The following is a 20522-nucleotide window of genomic DNA, read 5'->3' on the forward strand; positions in this document are numbered from 1 at the left end:
CCGATTTGACTTCACCGAGGCTTCGCAGACGGCAGCGGCTCTTGTCAAGACGCGGGACAGTATCCGAGCATCTTTGGATCCGCGGATCACCTGTTATTCTCGTGGAATTTTTTCCTTTTTCCTTTCTCGATTATGAATTTATCCTAAGTACCAGGGAGGCTGTGTCTTCATGGACTGTATCAATTTCTCTTGCTACTCCCCCCCCCCCCTCCCCAAAGAAACAGTTGGGACACATTTGACATCTCACTCCGTGTTGGCAGCAACACAAGGAAGCAGGTTTGAGGAAGAATATCGTTGCTTTTAACAGGGACACCCCCCCCGCGCCCCCATCCTGTTAAATCTTCTTAACGATTTATTTAGTGGTCCTTCCTCCTGAGACTGTATCCTGTTCAAGAACGCAATGAATGAAGAGCACTTTTTGAGTCCCTGCCGGTGAAATGTCCAGTGCTCACAATGTGTCGGTCTGTCCACCTGTCTGGGAAGAATTGAGACTATTGTTAAATAAATTAAAGTAAATAAATAAGTAAAAATAGATGAAAATAAATAAAGACTGAGCGCATCATGGAGTTCCTCCCATAGGCTGACACGCATTCGCCTGTGTGCAATGATCCTAAATCGTCAAACCAGCATCGCCGCTTTGTCATCGAATAACGCTGCCGGACATCAAATGTCGCTGCCATAAGGTTTCCTGCGCCTAAAGCTCACTCAGTGTAAGGAAAATTGAGAAAGATGATATTGTTTCGTAAATTCCGAGTGCTGATACTGATGGTGTTCTTGGTAGCCTGCACCATGCACATCATGATAGACTTGTTACCAAAACTGGAGAAGCGGGCGGTGGGAGCGGACGGCGGGGACGGCGGCTGCCAGTGCGCTCATCACCCGGGCGGGGAGTCGCAGGGCTGGGGCAAGCAGCGCGCCAGGTCGGCGGCTGAGGCGGGCTGGCCTAACAAGCACACGCTGAGAATCTTGCAGGATTTCAGCAACGAGCCGAGCTCCAACCTCACATCCCATTCCCTGGAAAAGATCACCGCGGCCGGGGACAGAGCGGACTCCCTCAGGCGGGTGAGACAGTCGGCGGGGAAGGCGGAGGACCACAAGCCGCTCATCGGAGACGCAGGCGGGGGTCGGACCGTCCCTGCCAACGGGGTTTCACGACTGGCTGCCCTGTTTGAGCATCCCTTATACAAGGTTGACCTTCCTCCGCTCACGGACGAAGACACTTTGTTTAACGTCAACACTGACATCAGGTTTTATCCCAGAGCAACAGGGAACCAAGGATGGTAAGATGACGGGAATCTGTTAAACTTGAAGGGTTACAAGTGGGACAGTGAACAGTCAGACTGTCTTCAACATATGTGATGGCAGTGGGAAGGTTGAGGGGAATCCAGTGAGCAGTTCCATCAGCTTTTATGTTTTTTAGGCTGGAATGCCGCTATAGTTTGAAACTAGTTCTAGTTTATACTGGGTTCTATTCCTGCAGGCCTACAAATGATGAGACATCACCCTATACGCCCTCTTCACACATCTATCTATCTGTTTAAATACTATCAGCCAGCAAACAGGTCCTTCCGTCCATCCTGTCAGTTTATGTCTCTTCTCTGCCTCCAGTATAGTGTCCACTTATCCAGCTGCTGCATCCACCCATCTCTCCGCTCGTCATGCCATCTTATCCATTTGGACAAACCAACTTATGAGTTATCATCCTGTTGGATTGTTTGATAAACTTGGATTGTCTGTAGTCAGTGTAGCTGCGTACATACAAAAAAAAGTAATCTTAACAGGAATCTGCTTGTACCACAACCTCTCATTAGACCTCCTCTCCTCTCCTCCTTTTCAGGCACAATGAGGACGGGAAAGAAGAGGAGGAGGAGTTCTCTCCAACGGGAGAGGTGACGGCAGAATCGTACCCCAACTGGTTACGTTTCCACATTGGGATCAACCGTTATGAGCTGTATGCCAGACACAGTCCTGTGCTTGACGTCCTACTGAAGGACCTGGCCACACAGAGGATCACTAGCGTGGGTGAGTCAGTCAGGGAGAGCTGTGTTACCAGGGTGTGTGTGTGTGTGTGTGTGTGTGTGTGTGTGTGTGTGTGTGTGTGGAGTGTAGCTGATGATAGGATGTATGGAACATGTGCACAGGTTAGCCTAAGCATCTGGCTGATATTGATTATTTTTTACCTATTAGAAATTGACCTGTGTGTTCTTCAACATTAATGTGATGGAGGTTTGTTCCTTACCGGTGCAACAACAGTCCAACGGTGAAATTTTACTTAATTTTCACATTTATTCACATAACTGATCAACTGTCAGTTTAACTGGTATAAGAGCTGCAAACTTAGATAGTCAAAACCTTTAGTAACCCATGATATAAATGCAGCTAAAATTCATTGGGTTAAATACAATAAAGAAAATTTATACTTTTGGCATTAAAAAGGAAGTGATAGTCTTTAGAAACCCAAACTGGTTAAACCCCAGTGTGATGTGACTTGTGTGAGTGTACCATGAATCACAATATGGATGTTCCTCTGTGTGTAGGATGACTGTGTGTGAGAAGGAGGGCACAGTCACACACATCTGTTTCTTAATCTGCATTTCTGCTTATGTGTGCGAGTTTATAAATCTGTGTTCACATGCCTTTTCCCTCCGGGGCCCAATTTAGATCCTAACTATCTATATTTGTCAAATGATGTGGGTGTGTCAGTGTGTGAGAGAAAAGTGTGTGTGTATGGGCCAGCATGTTGGTTAAGATATGTGACTTAATTGTTAGCAATGATAGACTGTGAAGTTTTGTTTCTGTAAAAGCTATGATTTTATTCAATAACGTTTAAGTTTTTCACATCCCCTAAAATAAATAAATATCACATGTGCCTAAAAAAAAATGTACACAGCTACTTAATATTTTCACATAAACTTAATGGCAAATTAAAGGGAAAGAACATTTAAGAAAAATTTGCTTCTACCAGTCTGAATGTAAAAACATTGCTTTCATTCCTAAAATCCATTACTGTCTGTCATTTGGAGGTACTTTGCTTTTGAACCAGCCATGAAATAAGTGCAAATTCGTTTCGGAAGTGAGTGAACGTGAGCATCGAGACATTACACTGTAACTGCAGAAAGTGAGCAAAGTAAAAATGTGTCACGGTGCAAAAGTACCATTAAAACAAGGTCCTCTCTGTATGTTATTTGACTCTTGTCTGTACTTTGTAAAAGACAGCTCTGCTATAAGACCGACCAGTATTATTCTCCACTCTTTTTTTCTGAAAATGAAAAACACTGTAAATGTGCTTTATTTTGTTTTTTTTTAGCTTTTCATTATATTGATACCATCTTGGCCGAACCTTTGTTCTTCTCTGTTAGTCCACGTTGGTTATCTGTATCGGCTGTCTCATTGTTATTAGTACCTCCATCCCTGGCAGGCAGCCCACACCATTCATACTTCACATCTCGTTTTTTTTTTTTGTCCCCACTGTTTATATTATATAAACCATCAATCTGGTTTGCCCAGACACACCTATAAAAACTGTCTGTCTGAAGAAAAGAAAACCCAGTGCAGTGTGTGTGTGTGTGTGTGTTTGTGTGTGCTTGGAAGCCTGCATTACAGCTTTCGTGCCTCTTAATTGGTGCACACACTTACCACTTATCTGTCTCACAGAAATTACAAAACAGAGCCAGCATTAGAAAGTTTCCCCGCTCAGCATTTTCTCTGCAATAGTGCTCCCCTCTCTCTCCCTCCCTCCCTCCCTCCCCTCGTCTGTGTCTGTCTCTCTGTTGGGGCAGGCTGTGGCCTTTTGTTCAGTCTTCAGCTGGACTCATAAATCATACGCACAGTACCGTGAGGTGGCACAGGTGAGAGAAGGATGGATTTATCATCACGGCACGGGAGGGGAATTTGGTGACGGGTGAGGCATGGAGCTTTATGAAAGACCAGAGAATGTGAAGGTGTAGAGACAAAGACTGGGACGTCGATTCATTTGTGGGCGCTTGGAAAAACAGCAGGAAAATAGATATTTAGATAAACAGAAAGACTTACAATCACAGATACAGAGCCCAGTGGCCTAAGGAGAATCAAAAGAATGTCATGGTGAAGTTCACTGTTGTTCATGTTTGAATGCATGTCAGCACAGATACAATCCAGAGAAACAATCAGCTGAGCTTTGGCTAGGCTTTCCACAGGGGATTACCTTTCGTAGTTTTCGATTAGAAACAATATTTTATAAACGGCCAGGACCAAGCAGTGAATTGAGGTCAGTTCATTAAGGATTGTGGCTTATGGGTTCAAGGTCTCAGCATTAAAACATAGTTCAGTCATTTGCAATCTCTCAAAGGTTTTAGGCTTGATGTATAGCTATACCAAGTTTAAAGATTACTCTGGGCCAATATCCACTTGACCTGGCTTCAGCAAATCTGGCACATGTGTAGGCCTAATACTTTCAGTGTTTTCTTTGGCTTTGATTTCACCCAGTATCCATCCTCTGTCGTAAAGAAAAGGCACAGACCTGAAGTTATGTAGGTTGTACTTTGTGCAACAGGGTATGTAAAATTCAAAAGCTTTTGAAAATGAGTCACGGTAAATGGAGAGGCTTGCCAGTGGTGAATAAGATTAAGTGAGACGGACAGAGCATAACAGAGAGAATACGAGTAAAAGGATGACATATACAAATGAAGAAGAGGAAAAAACAGAGGAACAAACTGAGACAGTTCTGAGAGAAACAGAAAGAGTCAATAAACACTACAGACAGCTCTGTGCAGGGGGTAGAGTGCAGCCAGCTACTCAGCCAGCAAGCCAGTCAGAAAGTGGGTCCACTACAGGGGGCTTATGTTGATATTGGGGTTAGGCAGAAACGCTGTGTTGTGTAATATGCTCAAGTTAATGCGCTGTAATAAATGGACAAATCCCCCAAAATCCTGTCCATTATGACAGAAATACAAGGCATTTAGACAGGCCTTGTGGTCCCTTTGTTTGAATCGGACGAAGGCAGGAAGCTCACAGTGAGTGTCCTTCAGCCTCCGGGAGACGCCATGGACATGAGTGATCACTGGAGACATGTGCCCCGGCCCCTCTCCCTGGTTACATGAGGTCAGTTTGTGCGAGTGAGAAGGGAAGTGGTCGCAGAGAGTGGATCATGCAAAAGCAATCGCTGAGAATATGTACAATCCATGGAGACTTACAGAGAAACATCTGGTCAGAATCAAGTCTGTTATGGTGCATGTACACACAGGGATGGGAAAACACAGCTGGGGTCAATTCAGTTTTGATTTTCAGGAAAATAATATTCCTCAACTTGTGATGCAAGAGGATTTTCTTGCGTATTGAGCGTATTGAGTCACAGTACAGCCACAGCCACAATACAATCTAATAGCAGGCTGCCGAATTGTAGTTTCAGTGGACTAACAAAAAGTGAGGGGACTTTCATTCATTTATTGTGTATTTTTTTGTCTGTCTCAAAGTCACAGTCACTCTCTTACACTCAGAAAAATTGTCCATTTCTATCTTCATCGCTCAGTTGTCAACAGATGCTTTTCATGACACTTTTTGCTCTCAGTCACACCCAGCTCTTAACTGCCACAGTTGCACTTTGATTGTACATTGCCTGGCAGATTGGACGGCAGATGTGATAGCTCCATTATGCATTCATGCAAAATTGCGTCCTCCAAATTGGCAAATAAGGCAACAGCTGTGCATATGTGCGAGTGTTTTCGTGTTTACTTATGTTTATATGTTTATTTGTGTATGTGTATTGTGTGTTTATGCTTCAAACGTTTAGACGGTGGTATCTGACATCTCAACTGTTTTCTTCCCAGCCATGAAATCGGGAGGCACTCAGCTGAAGCTGATCATGACTTTCCAGAACTATGGACAAGCACTGTTCAAGCCCATGAAGTAAGTAGCACAGCAACTGACTGCATGATAGCACAGTTAAACGACATTTATATGTTAGCCTACACCACATTTTCTGGGTATTACAGACATTGTCATTGTTGGAGCATCCATGGTAAAACATCTAATAGCAGTTTCTTGGCTTTGAACACATTTCTCAGATTTCAGCAAATCTGCATTTTCCTCCTAAAATAACTAACATCAAAAATCTGTTTGATACACTTGGTTTGATGCGCCCACTTATAATGAATATGTTTCAAGAGGGCTACACAAAATCTCATCTGAATAAGTGCCAAGCACTGCCGCTGCATCTTTCGGTGCGTTCAGATACACAACACTCCCCTCTGTGTGATCTTTTTCTGATGGGGAATCGTCTGTCTGCTTTTTAATTAACATCAACAGGCTTATGTGTTAATTAAAATGAGCACTGAGCCATCATGAAGACGTCTATGGGGAGGCATATATGCTGGCAAAGGCGCATTGCACATGAAAAAGAAACACCCTCCCTCTCAGCTGTCGGTGAGTTTTGCTTGATGGATTCCTCATGCCAGCAGGGATAAACAGTGTCCAGGCCAACTGGGCTGCGATCAGAAGTAATTGCTCAGGAACCTTGTTTGATTGCTATGAAATGCAGAATGGTTTTCTACATGAGGGCCTCAGTGGAGAGTATTAGACTCTGGGAGAAAGAGATGGTGACAGAGAGAAAGAGGTAGAGGCAGATGGAGGGGGTGTTTGTGTATCTTTTCTTGCAGAAACCGTGAGTGATGCTTGTGAAAGCTCAGAGTGTCACATGACGGCCTGCACAGATATAGTTTGTGACTGTTCTTTATTTCAAGTGAACCAAGGCCATTAACGTAGCACCCACAGTCACATTAGTGAGATGATAAGGAATCCAGGCCTGTGAGTTCAATATCAACTTGAAAATGAACGATGAAATGTTGCTACTGAATATCTTTTCACTTTCAGGGCTTGATTTATGGAGGGGTTGCAAAGTTCATTCAAAGTTGATTCGCCTGGTGTTTGGTGTTCATATGCCTTATTCAGCTCCTCTTTACCTGAATGCAACCTGAATGCAAATCTATCCCTTAATATTAAACAGCAGCAGTGGCATGTCAGATTTGTACATGTTTCAATGAGTCATTTTTCTGTGTCCTAACTTGACATTGCACTTCAAGGTCAATCAGTGGCTGAATTTTGCAGCCTCTTAGGATATGAGGCATTGTTTACAAAACTGCCCTCAGAGAATATGGTCCAAACAATGGCAATCTGAGCATCTATTATAGCTTTCATACACGCAAACCTTTCAAGTCAACAGCAGCACCCAGCAGGCATCATAGGGCATAATCATTTATAACAAGAACTGAGATTACCCCGTGGTTGTGTTTTTGTGCGGGTATGTTTGAGTAGCTATTAGACGGGACTAGACATTCAGGGGCCGCTTCTAGGCAAAATGGACAATTGGACAATATGTGCAGATGCATGAGTGGTATGTATGAGTGTAAGTGTCATGTTGAGGTGGCGTCAGGTCCTGGGCTGGTGCTCAGGGCAGCCTGTGGTATTAACAGTATAAGGAGAAAGTCACACATCATAAGCCGTAATCCAGTGTCTTGTTCTAGACATGTAGATCACATGCGGTTTTGACATGCAGAACACAGATAATGAGACCTTTGAGAAAAAAGGTTGTGTCAATCTGGGACATTTCATTGCAACTTATTAAAATTACTAAAAACTCAGTGTCGAAAACTTGCTTTAGATTTATATTGGTTGCTGTTCTGAATTTTACGTTCATAATAAAGCACAATTTCAGCGGTACAATGGCATTTTTCAATTTACCTTCAGATGATTGAAAGTTTGAAGTCTCAAGTTGAGAGTTATGCGAATCTACGTAGTAGATGAGTAAAGATGATTAAATTAATATGTGCTCTAAATTACATTTTAAAACTTAAGAAATTTGATACTGTCCAGTAAACTTGAAAATGTAAGAGAAGCGCTGATTACTTAGTAGATATAAGTAAAGCAGTCATTCCGAACTGCCGACAGAAAACTATTTTGATAGTAATTACATGTAAGTGTCTGAATTATATGCTACAGATTCCTGTAGCTCTTTATTTAGCCTGTCATATCGCCTTGCTTTGACTGTCACTATCAATTATCTCCAGTGTTTACAAGATCAAACAAAAGTCTTCCGGGCGGAAATACAAAAATATCTGAAAGAAATAATGTAGAAAAATAACCATTGTTCTGCTTTTTTTAAAGCATGTCATAAGGTTTCGTTGTTTCTATCATGGCATTGATGTATCCCACTTTTATTTTAGGAGCAGTGGTGCATTCTGGGTACAGTAGTTCCAGGCGTTGCTGTGTTGCAATGTTTTTCTTCACCTGTCCCATTGTGCAGCATCAAGTAGTGCTTCAAAGAGGCTTTGATGTTCCCGGCCTCCTTTGAGCCAAATGCAAATCTCTGCACTGGCATGGGCCAGGAGACTGCACAAGCTGACAGCTGACGTTTTAGCTGTTTGACTAAGTCTATGATTGTGTTTGGTGATGGGGCAGAGGATGCTCATTTAGTCTTTCAAACTGCAATTTGGTGAAGTGTTTTATAATCACTTCATAATGCTATGACAACCTAAAAGTAAAAGTCTGAAATCTTAATGGTGTCACAACGGGGAAGTGTTTCCTTTAGCCATAAAAAAGTTATATAAAATAGATTAAATTTGAACCAAATATGGGAATATTGGATGGCTTTGAGAGAAAATGGTCAAGGGCTGTAGAGGAAGGATGGCAATGCAGTGGCAAGCGAAAAAAGAGAGGACTGGTGTTGAAAGACAGATGTGAAGCAGTGATAGACCAGAGGGTAGGGGAGCAGTTAGCGCTGCCAACCTGTCAAGGAACTAGGTCTTCCAGCTAGAGCCAGGCTACCGGCCGAATACGGACCCTCCATGCCAGTCCTCCGTGTCTGTCTGGCTCATGTCTCTGGTGCCCATCCTACCCATTCCCTGCCAAGACGTTGGCTATAGTGTGTATGCAGAACCATAATGTTCGTGTCATGCTAATTGGATTTGTCAGATGAAGGGTTGAGGGATTGAGGGAGGAGGTGTAAGCCTCAGATATGCAAAGAAAGAATTAATTTCTCCATCATGCGCTGTCTGACAAGCCTGTTTCCACCCCCCTTGCTTTGATTTGGTTGATAGTCTCACAGTTCAAAATGGTTTATGAATTGCAAGAATAGCAGGAATGACTTTGATCGTTCCTGTTTGTTGTGTGCTTACCCCAGTCCTGCCGAGAGCTGTTATATCAACACACAGGGTTCATTATATGTAAACACGTGTGCTAGAACATATACAGGGCAAACATGCCCATCCTGTAGCACTGTGGGGAATCAGAATACGTCTTCATCTGCATTTACCCAATCAGTTTTGACAAGCTTCGCCTCTTAGCGCTAGTAAAGCCAGTGGGGTTGGCCGTGGAGCCTCTTAACTGTAACACCCAAGAGGCTGCTTCGTTTTTATCAGCCACAGGCTGTTTCATAACCACAAGTACATTAGAGGCCTCATCATATCTACTGTGCCCCAGTTGGGCTATGACTGACATTCCCCCGTGGATCTTCTCTGTCGGGAATTCAATTAGGACTGAAAGCATCTAATGTCCTCTAGAGATAGCCTCACCCCGCTATGGTTATTGATCCGATCATGGAAGACTGATGATTTTATTATTGATTTACATGCATTCATGTAAAGTGCAAGAGGAAACAGCACTGTGCATAAAGTGTCTTTGATGGTTTTTAGTTTTTATGGTGAGTTTGATGCTGGAGGATTCACCTACTGCCTACAAATATTTCCTCTATACAAGAATTGCCATTTAATCTTCTTCAGCTATAGAGATTTTAGATCCATATGCCTGATTCACAATCCTGTACACTTGTGGCTTAGATAACAAGCATCTGTGGACCAAATGACAATAAAAGCTGGTCCACAGATTGAGTTGTCCCTGTTCACAAAAGCAGTGACGATCATGTATAAAAACCCAATGAAATCCAAAGAGAGGAGAAGGATAATGGCCTCTCATTATGTAGAAAAGCCAAATCTCATCAAGCTTCAGATGATCCATCCCAATCAAACCAAGTCCCATTGTTAAAAACCTACATGTCTCATTTCATGGATAAATATGGCATGATTACAAACACATGCGTGCATAAACACTCAATAGAATATGCATGTAAATATATGCATGCGATGCATGCACTACACGAACACACACAAAATCCTCTCCTGAATTCATCATCATAGCTTAACTGCCCTCTTTTTCACTATTTTAGGCCTGGAAGGGGGGAAATATTTTTGAGATTGTAGATTTTTTTGTTTTTCGTCTTTGGTAGACACTTGTCTAACAGTGTTCTACTAAAGAGCCCCCACAAGGGCCATATGAATGCCGCTGGTTCTCATAAGTTGGACACACTTTTGAAAGGTGCCATCTGAGCTCATCTTTGGGCGTGTGTACAGATACAGATGACGCATATTACTATAGACAGCTGTTCGCACAGCTGCACTCACATACATGCACATACAAGCTGCAAAGAGAAGGACGCTGTGGGGGTTATGGAGTTCATGCACCCTCCATCACCCAGGGGCTGGTACTGGAAAATCCACAAGCAGCGAGCCAAGCCGCAGCTGTAGCCACTCACTCAGAGCTGTGGGTATATTACACAGGAGGTGATGACTATGAGCCCACACTCTGCTTGCATACACAATAGAAAACTAGCTCATTCACTCCCGACCACTCACCATTTAACACTCCTCTAATGATTTTCACTGTGACAAGTGAGAAAGCCTCGAAGCGCATGTAGAGACTTTAAATGTGATGAAACGTAAAATCTTTTTACATTAACATCCTCATTCTATAGTCCATGATGAGGTTTTCTTTCTGACCTCAATCTTGCATATTATAAAAAGCTTCAGCTGAGTCTATCTTTTCACTTGCTGAACGGTTATGTAAACTTGGGCTTCAAGACTTTGTGGCTTCATTAGCCTTTCTGGTTGAACGGTACTTTGGCAGGGAGAGACTCCTCAGGTTTTCAGCGGCCCCGGCTTTGCTGCCCTGGCATCAGAGCAGTCTCACAGTCGTCCCATTGAGTCCGCTCATGTCTCACACGCACACAAGCCAAATCAGCAGGCAGGGGACAGAGCGGCAGCTCAGGATGCCAAGCAATTTGTTTGACCTGGCTTTTGAAATGAATGGCAGTCTGTGGGGCGCAGGTGTGGTCAGAGATGGAGGAGGTGATACATTTAAAGTGAAGAGTGTGTGCAGGTCCAGTATGTATGTTCTTTCAAATGTCTATTTGTATGGCAAGTGGTTTTGGATTCTCTTTGTCTGTCCTTACTTTAGGGAACGTATGTCAGTGTTTATATTTGTGAGTCCATTGTGTGAGCGGTTTTCCATATTTGTGCGTGTAGAAAAAGTAAGAAATTATGTACAAAACGCAAAAGCAGCATTATGTCAGATGTACGAGGTAGTTAGAAATAAATCTGTCTAAACTGTGACTAATCCATGAAGACAGAGAAACAGCTAAATGTTACTTAACAGTCTTGTACAATGTTTCCCAACAGACAGTTTCAGTGTGGTGACATCCTTGTTGGGGTTAGTCATTACTTTTCCTTGGTAATGCTGTGAAACTGTTTATTCGAAAAGTGTATGTTTGGAATTCAACTGGCGAATAGTTTGTGCACTTTAAAAAGGGAACAAAATTAAAGTATTGGACCTCATTACTTTTGATTTCTAGTGTGGGCTTTAGCTACAAACTAGCTTTTGAAATTGATTTTTTTTTAAACTTCAGAACTTCTAGTACTTACTGAAGCAAGGGATGAGAGCCACTATTAAGTTTAAGCTCGGCATCTGGAAATCTCCCACTACTGTTTATTTTGTATCAGACATGATGAATTAACAATCTTAATCCTTGATATTGTTAGTTTATGGTACAACAGGCCAGTATCCCTGGGAATTACATCCATATTGGAGGATTTTGATTAACGTATAGTGCCAGAGTTCAGTGCCAATGCAGGAAGCATTGAGCCTTTTGTGTAGTAAGGGCAGAAAGCAATGGTGTGGACACTGACCTGCAATTAAGATTTACGTTTATACTAACCATAACCACAATTTTCCATATCCTTAACCTTATGTTTTGCCATATCATAACCCTACCTTGACCATAGCTTATCTGCCATAATCACAACCTTTCCCAAACCTTAACCATAGTTGCCAAGCACAGGTACTGTCGAAAGTGAAAAGTTTAAAAATGTTGGTATGGCCATAAGAAAATTTGAACTAAATTCAGATTTTAGTCGAATACCAACATTCTTATGGTGAAAGGGTTGGGTATATCAGATCATTTAGGTCAAAGCTATCTTACCCTTAGGAGACTGATATTTTCTTTAACTAACAGTAAATTGTAGCAAATGATTTATCTTTCATTATTCTATGTTTTAGAAAGCTGGGAAAATCAGACAAAGAGAAACAAATGGGGCAAAGATAACATCTGCTGTCAAACATTATCTGCTGTGTTTTTCCCCATCTCTCTTCCACATTTTATTGTCTCTGTCTTTCTCTCTCATACACACAGACACACACACCCACACACACACACACAGAGTGAGAGTGTTCTGGTGTCAGGCATTCACAACATCTGTTTCTCATGCAGCTTTGTACTTGCAGCCAGGCAGCCAGAGAGGGCCAGACCCAGCGGCTCTTCTCTAGGCTCTGGGCACAACCCTTTGCAGGTCTTTGAGATTAATTTGGTTTTTAAGCTGCTCTAATGTGGCTGAAGATTGCTCATTTTATACAGCCCCTTTTCTCTTCTCCCCTCCCCCTCCATGCTCCTCTTTCATCCTCTCCTGACCTCTCTCCTCCTTCTCCTTTATTCAGTCTATCAGAGACTTTTGTGTCTACCAACTTCAAGCTGATAATGTCAACAGTCTCAGCATGACTTTGTACCATGTATGTAAATTCTCTGTTTCTCTTTTGCCCTTTATTACTTTCTGATTTATATTTCTCTTATTTCAGGCATCCGTTTTAAACAAAGCCACATAATTAAATCCTTGATCCCGCAGCTTCACACTGTTTCCTAGCAAATGATGTGGGTTGTTTGCATGTGTTTGAACTTGAAGCATGTATAGCTGGGTAACCATCCATGTTCGTGTGTGTGTATGTGTGTGTGTCCGTGTGTGTGTGTGTGTGTGTGTGTGTGTGTGTGTGTGTGTGTGTGTGTGTGTGTGTGTGTGTGTGTGTGTGTGTGTGTGTGTGTGTGTGTGTGTGTCCAGTGCAGTTAGTGTGTGGGCGCTGTGATGCCTTGACCTCTTGTAGGCTGTGAGATGAGCCAGTCAGTTAGTGCGCTGCTTTAACAGTCATGTAACCAGCTGCATTAAGTGGTTTGTCACATCTGCCTAGTCATCCGAACACACACACATATACACACACACACACGCACTATTTGAGTTGAGTATTAGAAGTAGCTTAGTGAAGTCTTAATAAAGTCTACTGCAGCATTTCAGTCTGCAGCATTTTAATTGAAGTGTCAATCGTTTGTGTGTTCTGCCTATTATCTAATTATCTTGTCATTAAAGTGTGTGTTTGGGTGTAGCCACACGTTTGGGTGTTCTGCAATCAGTCATTTTATACCATTCTTATCTGCTATAATTAATTTCTTTTCCATTTGTCGGACGTGCTGAAAAGAACTTCCATCTTTTCATGTTCCTATGTTCCTCTTTCTTCCTCTGTTTCAATCTTGTTCGGTTTGTCTGTGTCTCAGTTCAGTGTCTATTCTTGATTCGAGAGGTCAACAGCGTGGCATCTGGGACTGAGCGTGCTTGTATGCCATCTCAAATCTCAAATCTTTTTTTTTTATTTTGAGATGGCACACTCACACGGACTCCCAACACAGACACTGAAACACAGAGGACTGTCTTATTTTACACTCCCAAGCATTAGACTCCCCACATGCCCTCCCTACTCTTGCACTCACACTCACACACTTCACATAAAAACATTTGTCATGAATGTTTTACTAAGTCAGTTCTTGAGGAAGTGGTGTTTTTCGTCACCATCCCTCTCATCCCCCCCTCTCTGTCTCCACCTCCTGTCCATTCTCCTTTATGGACTTGTTTGTTTGATTTGCTCAGGCAGTACTAATCCTCGGCTTGTCCCTCGCTTCTGTTCAGAGCCTCTCTGATCTGTATTTTTAGATTCTCTCAGTTTTCTCTCTCTCTCTGTCTAACAAGTGTTTATGCACTCACAGTGTATAATGTGGTGGAGATGCGAGTACCCTAATCATAATGTGATTACAGGCCAAATGAGTTGCTGGAGATAATACTATGAGGGATTTTCGTGTGAATGTGTGTGTGTGTGTGTGTGTGTGTGTGTGTGTGTGTGTGTGTGTGTGTGTGTTTACGTATGCGCGTGTTTGTAGTTCTTGGTTATGGGCAATGACCCCGAGTCACTGGCAGCCAGATTCATACCTCACCAGGATCTTCGTCAAACATGATGCATGATATTATGTCTGTTGATTTATACAACCACCAAATAAATCACTTTTTTCACAACCTGAATCTTATTTCAATCGATTTTGCTGTTCCCCCTATTAGATATTGTAACATTTTTCACATTCACTTCAGTGATGTGATTGTGAGCAAATGTCCAGTCTTTTCAAATTTATCTGGATGTGAAAATAAAGGCAAATATTATAAAACATCAAGCAGCCTGCCAATGCACGGTCGATTTTGAACCAACGTTGTGATTGCACACAGTTTATACAAAAAAAATTTTTAAGGAATTCTGTTCAATAGCTAGAATAGTCTGCTCAGTAACTTTCTGGAGTCTTGTTATCCCCTTGAGGCTGTCAGGGAACCTGCGACGAGTTACTGTTATAGGCAAAGAAATAGTCTGACGCAGAGCTCTCTGTAGAACCACAACATGTCATTTTTACACTTTGGTTTTTGTTTGGATTAAATGAAAAGATTTTAATAGTAATCTTTAGAGGTGCTGGCAGGCACATTTTGCTGTTTTCAGTATTTGTCCTAAACTAATCTAACCGTTTGCTGGCGGTAGCTTCATATTTACCGTACAAACTTGAGAGAGGTATCAACCTTCTCATGTAACTCTCATTAAGAAAGAAAAGTAGTATATTTGCCAAGTGTCAAACACTTCCTTCAATGGATTTTGGGTGTAGTTGCATGCAGGTCACCTAAAGGAAAATGGACATGGTTTCTTTTCAGTCTCATTTTCAAGAAGTTTATATTTAGTGATTAAGTAGATCCTTATATAACTCTAATCAGGACATGATGGGTCACCAACTTGCATGTAAATGTATGCAACTTGAGTGTTGTGGTGGTTTGGAGTTGTCAAAAAAGTTTCCCTCAGACATCCTCAGAATGAATCGATGAAGATTTGATGGACAGATCAAGAAGTCTGTTTTCTCTGGAAACCAACAGATTTTGTCCTGATATTTGAATCACAGACCTACAGACTATTTGTGTATTTTCATGGATTTTTGTTAGTCTCCATGCCTGTGGGTGTGGACCAGAGCGTGTGTGCTCCTCTGTGTTACACCACATCCAGCGGAATCAAATTTCTGCAGTTGTGCATGCTTGTTGAGGTTCCTGACCCTGTCTTTGTCACTGCTTTAGGTGGTTACGTTGTTCAGCCATCCTATCATATCATTATAGTCTAAAATACTGGATGGGGGAATTCCTAAGCTTCCCTCCAGGAATGTTGCTACCACATTTGTCTGGAATGCCGAAAATTCATTTCGCTCAAGGAGGTGAATTCTACATGTCCCAAATAAGCATTTCTTTTTATGAGGCTAGGAAAGCAGGATAAACCTTGACTTATGTTGAAGGATATTTTGTGTACTTTCAGCAGTATCTGCTGAAATTACACAAAATATCCAGGGTTGGTTATCTTAAATGAGCACTCAGGAACGCTGCATTTAATTAAGTGGAATTTTCAAAGGTGAATTGTCATCTAAGTGCTTAGGTGAATCCACTATCTGGGATTAAGTCCTTGCATTTTAACAATTTATCCTGAAAAGTTAGACAGCAACTTAAGGGATGACATACAATTTTGCTAATGGCTCTGATGTTTTTAATTTTAGTCTTTCTCAGAAGCCATAATGAGGATAATTGTTTGGGCTTAGCCAGCCATAACCGGGATGGTTCTTCTTCCCTTTTTTCATTACAGCAGTCTGAAAATTACAGAGCACACATTCTTCATTGTTACTTTACCACTTGATCAACTGTTGCCCCTTAACAATGGGACCACACGCACTGCACTACCCCTTACAACTGAGCTCAATCATTAGATAACAACCTTTCCCAGGTAGATCTATCACAGCCCACCGGAATCTCTCTCCAAGCCGAATGAATGACACAACAGTTCTTCGACAGAGAGAAAGAGAGAAAGCATTATGGCCCTGTAACTTGGGCCTTTTGTGATAGCGTACACAGAGGTTAATGCATCCATTGTGAGCCAGGCCCATGCGTGTGTAAGCCTGTCGCATGCAAGGTGGCAATTAGACTGTGTGTGAGACCCCCCTAGCCCCTGACTGAGGCCAGGAGAGGGGGAGGAGAATGCAGTCATTGTCTACCAATTAAACCAGAGGAGGGTTTTCCCTGGCTTTGCCTATTGTCAGAGCAGGATGTGGGTGGGGCTGCCATGGCCAGGTCTGGTATCACCAGGCCAGGGAAGCAGGAACCTGATCCAGGGGCTTTCCTGGGTCACCCTTGCCCTCCTATGCACCCTCCTTTTTGCAGCTCAGGGCAGCAGTGACACAAACAGAGGAGCCTCTGTGCTGGAAGTGCAGAGAGACTCTCAGTCAGTGTTGCTGCTGCTGGGAAGATTGTTCACAAAAGGAGTGCTAGTCTGAGATATGAAAAAGCAGCAGATTAATGAATATGTGTTTTTGCATGTATTACCTCCTCTTGACCCTGTTTAAACATGTTGGATGTAACGAAGGATAGACTAGACTTTCATTCTCACTTCACAGATGTATGATAATTATTTTTTTACATCTGAGAAAAGAATATCATCCACAACTGTTTTACTTGCAACACTGCTAACATGCTGAAGTTTGGCAAGTTTATAACCATCTTTGTTTAGCATGTTTGCGTGCAAAAATTTGCTAATTAGTGCTAAAGAAAAAGTACAACTGAGGTTTATGGGAAACTCATATTTTGATATAACGGCGGCACTAGAGGAAAAGTCAAGGGATCACCAAAGTTCACCCTTAGGGGGACATGAATGTCCGTACCAAATTTTATTGCATTCCATCTGAAAGTAGTCAAGACATTCCACATAAAACCACAACCTCAACCTAGTGGCGCTAGAGGAAAAGTCAGTGGATCACCAAAGTCATCAGCAGGATATATGGTCCAGTAACCATAAAAGTCTGTACAAAGTTTTGTGTTGATGCATTTACTGTAGTATATGTTGAGTTACCAATTTGTTTTTAGCTGACTAAGTGAAAATGGTGACTTGCTGGTGGCGCTAAATGAAAAGTCGGGGGTGACAAAAATCATTAGAAGTCATCCTATACACACCTTCCTTTGGATATCTGTAAAACCAAATATGTCAACCTGCTGGTGGTGCTAGAGGAAAAGTCAGAGGATCACCAAAGTCAGGAGGCTTTATGCTCTGGAATCCAAGATTGCCTTTACCAAATGTCACGGCAATTCATCTCATAGATGTTAAGATATTTCGGTCTGGACCCAAGCAGTGGACTTAAAAACCGATAGTGCCATCCCTAGAGCCATGCTGCTGGTGTGGCTAAAAAAATAATGCCACCTGGTTTTAATGCTATCCAGTGCAAAAGCCAAGTAAAAAATACTTATTGTCTCAAGCTTAAGTATTGTCACAAAAGTCTTGATTCACCTTAATGGTTATTTCTAAGACAGTTTTTTCTTTGGCGTACTAGATAATATTATATTGTAAAATGCTATTGTGCCTCTCTAAAACGGTAAATAGACAAGGAGTAGCAATGCACCAACAACATGTCACCATTAAAGGTCAAATTACAAAATGCAGCCGTCACATGATGATGCATGGACACTGCCTCATGATATTCTGTATGACCAATAATAGTGCAGAGAGCTTTTGAGCTTTTTGCTTGGATTCTTGCCTTTTTTACATTTGAGGCAATGTTTCATTTGCTTTCATTTGCATCGTGAGCATCACTTTCTGTAATTTATCTTTACACTGATATCTTAGATAGATACTGAACGTACAGAAATTTGTCAGTTTGAAATCCATTCTTGGTTCCAGTGTGAAGACATCCAAAGTTTCCTCCTTATTCCTTTCAAATACAAATTAAATCTATTTATCCTCAAGTATACTGGATTCGTTCCATCCCACTTAGCTGTTACGCAAGGATAAATGCAACCCCTGGAACTGTTTTTTCAGTGGTTTCACCACTTCCTTCTTCACCGCTGTCACCCACTCATGACCACAATGACATCTCTCATCCACCACTTAGCCTCTGATAGATGGTTTCTATTTAGGAACTGGCATCTGACCACAAACCATCAAGCACAACAAGACTGTTGACAGGTTTAAATAGCAAAGTTCAGCTGAGGGAGAAAAGAAGAACAAACACCCATGCCTCGATTCGGGGGCCTCACGCGTAAAACAGCTTTCTGGAAAGACTGTTTTGATTGCTTTCTTTGGTCGAGGTATCGAAGTTTTGAGTTTTATGTAGTTAGGTTGCACTCGGTGGTGTGCAATCCATTTTTGGACAGTGAAGAAAAATGGCGTTGAAAATAACTGACAGCCCGCTAAAATTGAGCTGTTCCTTCTCCGAGCTGAGCGTAGTAGTGGATGAACTGCAGGAGCTTGTAACTTAAAGAACAGGTTGTTGTGACTACCCCAAAGCTTCTCAGGTAATTAATAAACACATTCATTAGGGAGCATAAAAAAAGACAGCGATACTAAATCAAACACTATTCTATCATCAGTCATATGCTGCTTGAATATGGCATTTTAACAAGCCTCACACTGAACTAATTAGTGGAAAATGGTACCAAGCCTCTCAAGCCGTTCTGGCTTGTTAAGGATTAAAGTCTTCAGAGATAGTCAAAAATAAATTGCCACCATGTTACTTTGTGGATCTGCTGCTGTGTGCATGCATGCATGCGTGTGTGTGTGTGTGTGTGTGTGTGTGTGTGTGTGTGTGTGTGTGTGTGTGTGTGTGTGTGTGTGTGTGTGTGTGTGTTTGTGTGTTTGTGTACGTGTTTGCATCGGAAGGTCTCTATCTGCTTTTGTGGTGCGTCCAGGGTTCAGTTTAAGTAAACACAGTTGGGCCAGCAGCCACGGTATCCTTCAGGAAAAGGAAATCAGAGGGAGGAGGAGGAGGGAGAAGAAAGACAGGGAAAGTGATGAAGATGTAATTGTGGTCTTACATGGCTGGACACTGCCATGTAAGAGAGATAGGATGATCATTGTGGGAGAGGGAAAGATCTCTAGCAGCTGCAACAAGTGATATTAAACATGATTTTATATATATATAGTGTGTGTGTGTATGTGTGTGTGTCTGTGTGTGTGCGTGTATTTGTGTGGCAGAGAAATTAGTTGAAACTCTTTATCAGGAATAACCCTGAAATAACAAGATTGAAAAAAAAAAAACAATAAATGTCAAACAATATTATATTCTAAGCAGAGCATAAAAATTGATCATTCAATCATAGATTATAAAAAAGTATTAATGTCAGTGATAGCATTAAATAATAAAGTTATAAAACATAAGTATAGAGGTATTATCATGGACATGTAAAACTGATCCTATAATAAGAAGACAGGGTATTAAGTGGAAAGATGATATGGGCCAAATATTTACAGGTAGATTATTTAAATCAGCGGGAGTTTGAAACATAAAGGGTTTCTTAGCTATTGATTTAGAGACTGCAAGAACAGAAAAAAGAGCTGTATTGAGTGTCTCAATCAATAATTAGAGGAGAAAAGTTCCATAAACATTTTTATATAGTGAGGGTAATTGAAAGGTATATATTTGAAAATAAACTGGAGGAAGTGTTGTTGTCTTCTTATGATGGCAGAGGGCAAATTAAGAGTTTCATACATTGTACAATGATGACTTATCAAAGCACAGCCAAGAACACGTGAATAGTCTATTATAAACTACATTTAGAGGAAGAAGATTAATTTTAGATGCAGCCTAATATACAACATCAGCATAATTCAATATTTGTAAAATGAGTTTCAACGCAAGCTTCTTTTTAACAGTAAATGAAAAACTGTTTCTGGAGCGGGAAAGAACACCAATACTGAGGTTAAGTTTATTCACTATATAATCAATATGACATTTAAAAGAGAGTTCAGAGTCAAGCCATAGGCCCCGGTATTTGGTGTGTTAAACTCTTTGCAGGGGCATACCATCAAGACAGGCAATAACACATGCTTTAGAATTGTATTTAATGTTTTTGGTAAGTTCCAAAAATCACAGTATGTGATTTAGTTTTATTGAGTAAGGATTTATTAGCTGCAAGCCAGTGTTGTAGGGTAGTAAAATCAGACTGCAGAGCTGACTCAATCTGTACTAAATTAGTTTTAGATGTGTATATTACCATATCGTCCATATAAAGCAAAAAAAAAGA

General features: G+C 41.5%; 1 protein-coding gene across 1 annotated transcript in view; it reads left to right on the top strand.

The window, feature by feature from the left end:
* The first annotated feature begins 318 nt into the window (after positions 1-318).
* The window catches only part of fam20ca (FAM20C golgi associated secretory pathway kinase a), a 39754-nt gene continuing 19550 nt past the window's right edge, over positions 319-20522 (top strand). Inside the window, exons 1-3 of the mRNA XM_040122788.1 lie at positions 319-1280; positions 1838-2022; positions 5805-5883. Coding sequence (XP_039978722.1) covers positions 730-1280; positions 1838-2022; positions 5805-5883 — 815 coding nt within the window. The 5' untranslated portion in view covers positions 319-729. The remainder of the gene's footprint in view (positions 1281-1837; positions 2023-5804; positions 5884-20522) is intronic.

Source organism: Xiphias gladius, chromosome 3, assembly GCF_016859285.1.
Source record: "Xiphias gladius isolate SHS-SW01 ecotype Sanya breed wild chromosome 3, ASM1685928v1, whole genome shotgun sequence".
Taxonomy (NCBI): domain Eukaryota; kingdom Metazoa; phylum Chordata; class Actinopteri; order Istiophoriformes; family Xiphiidae; genus Xiphias; species Xiphias gladius.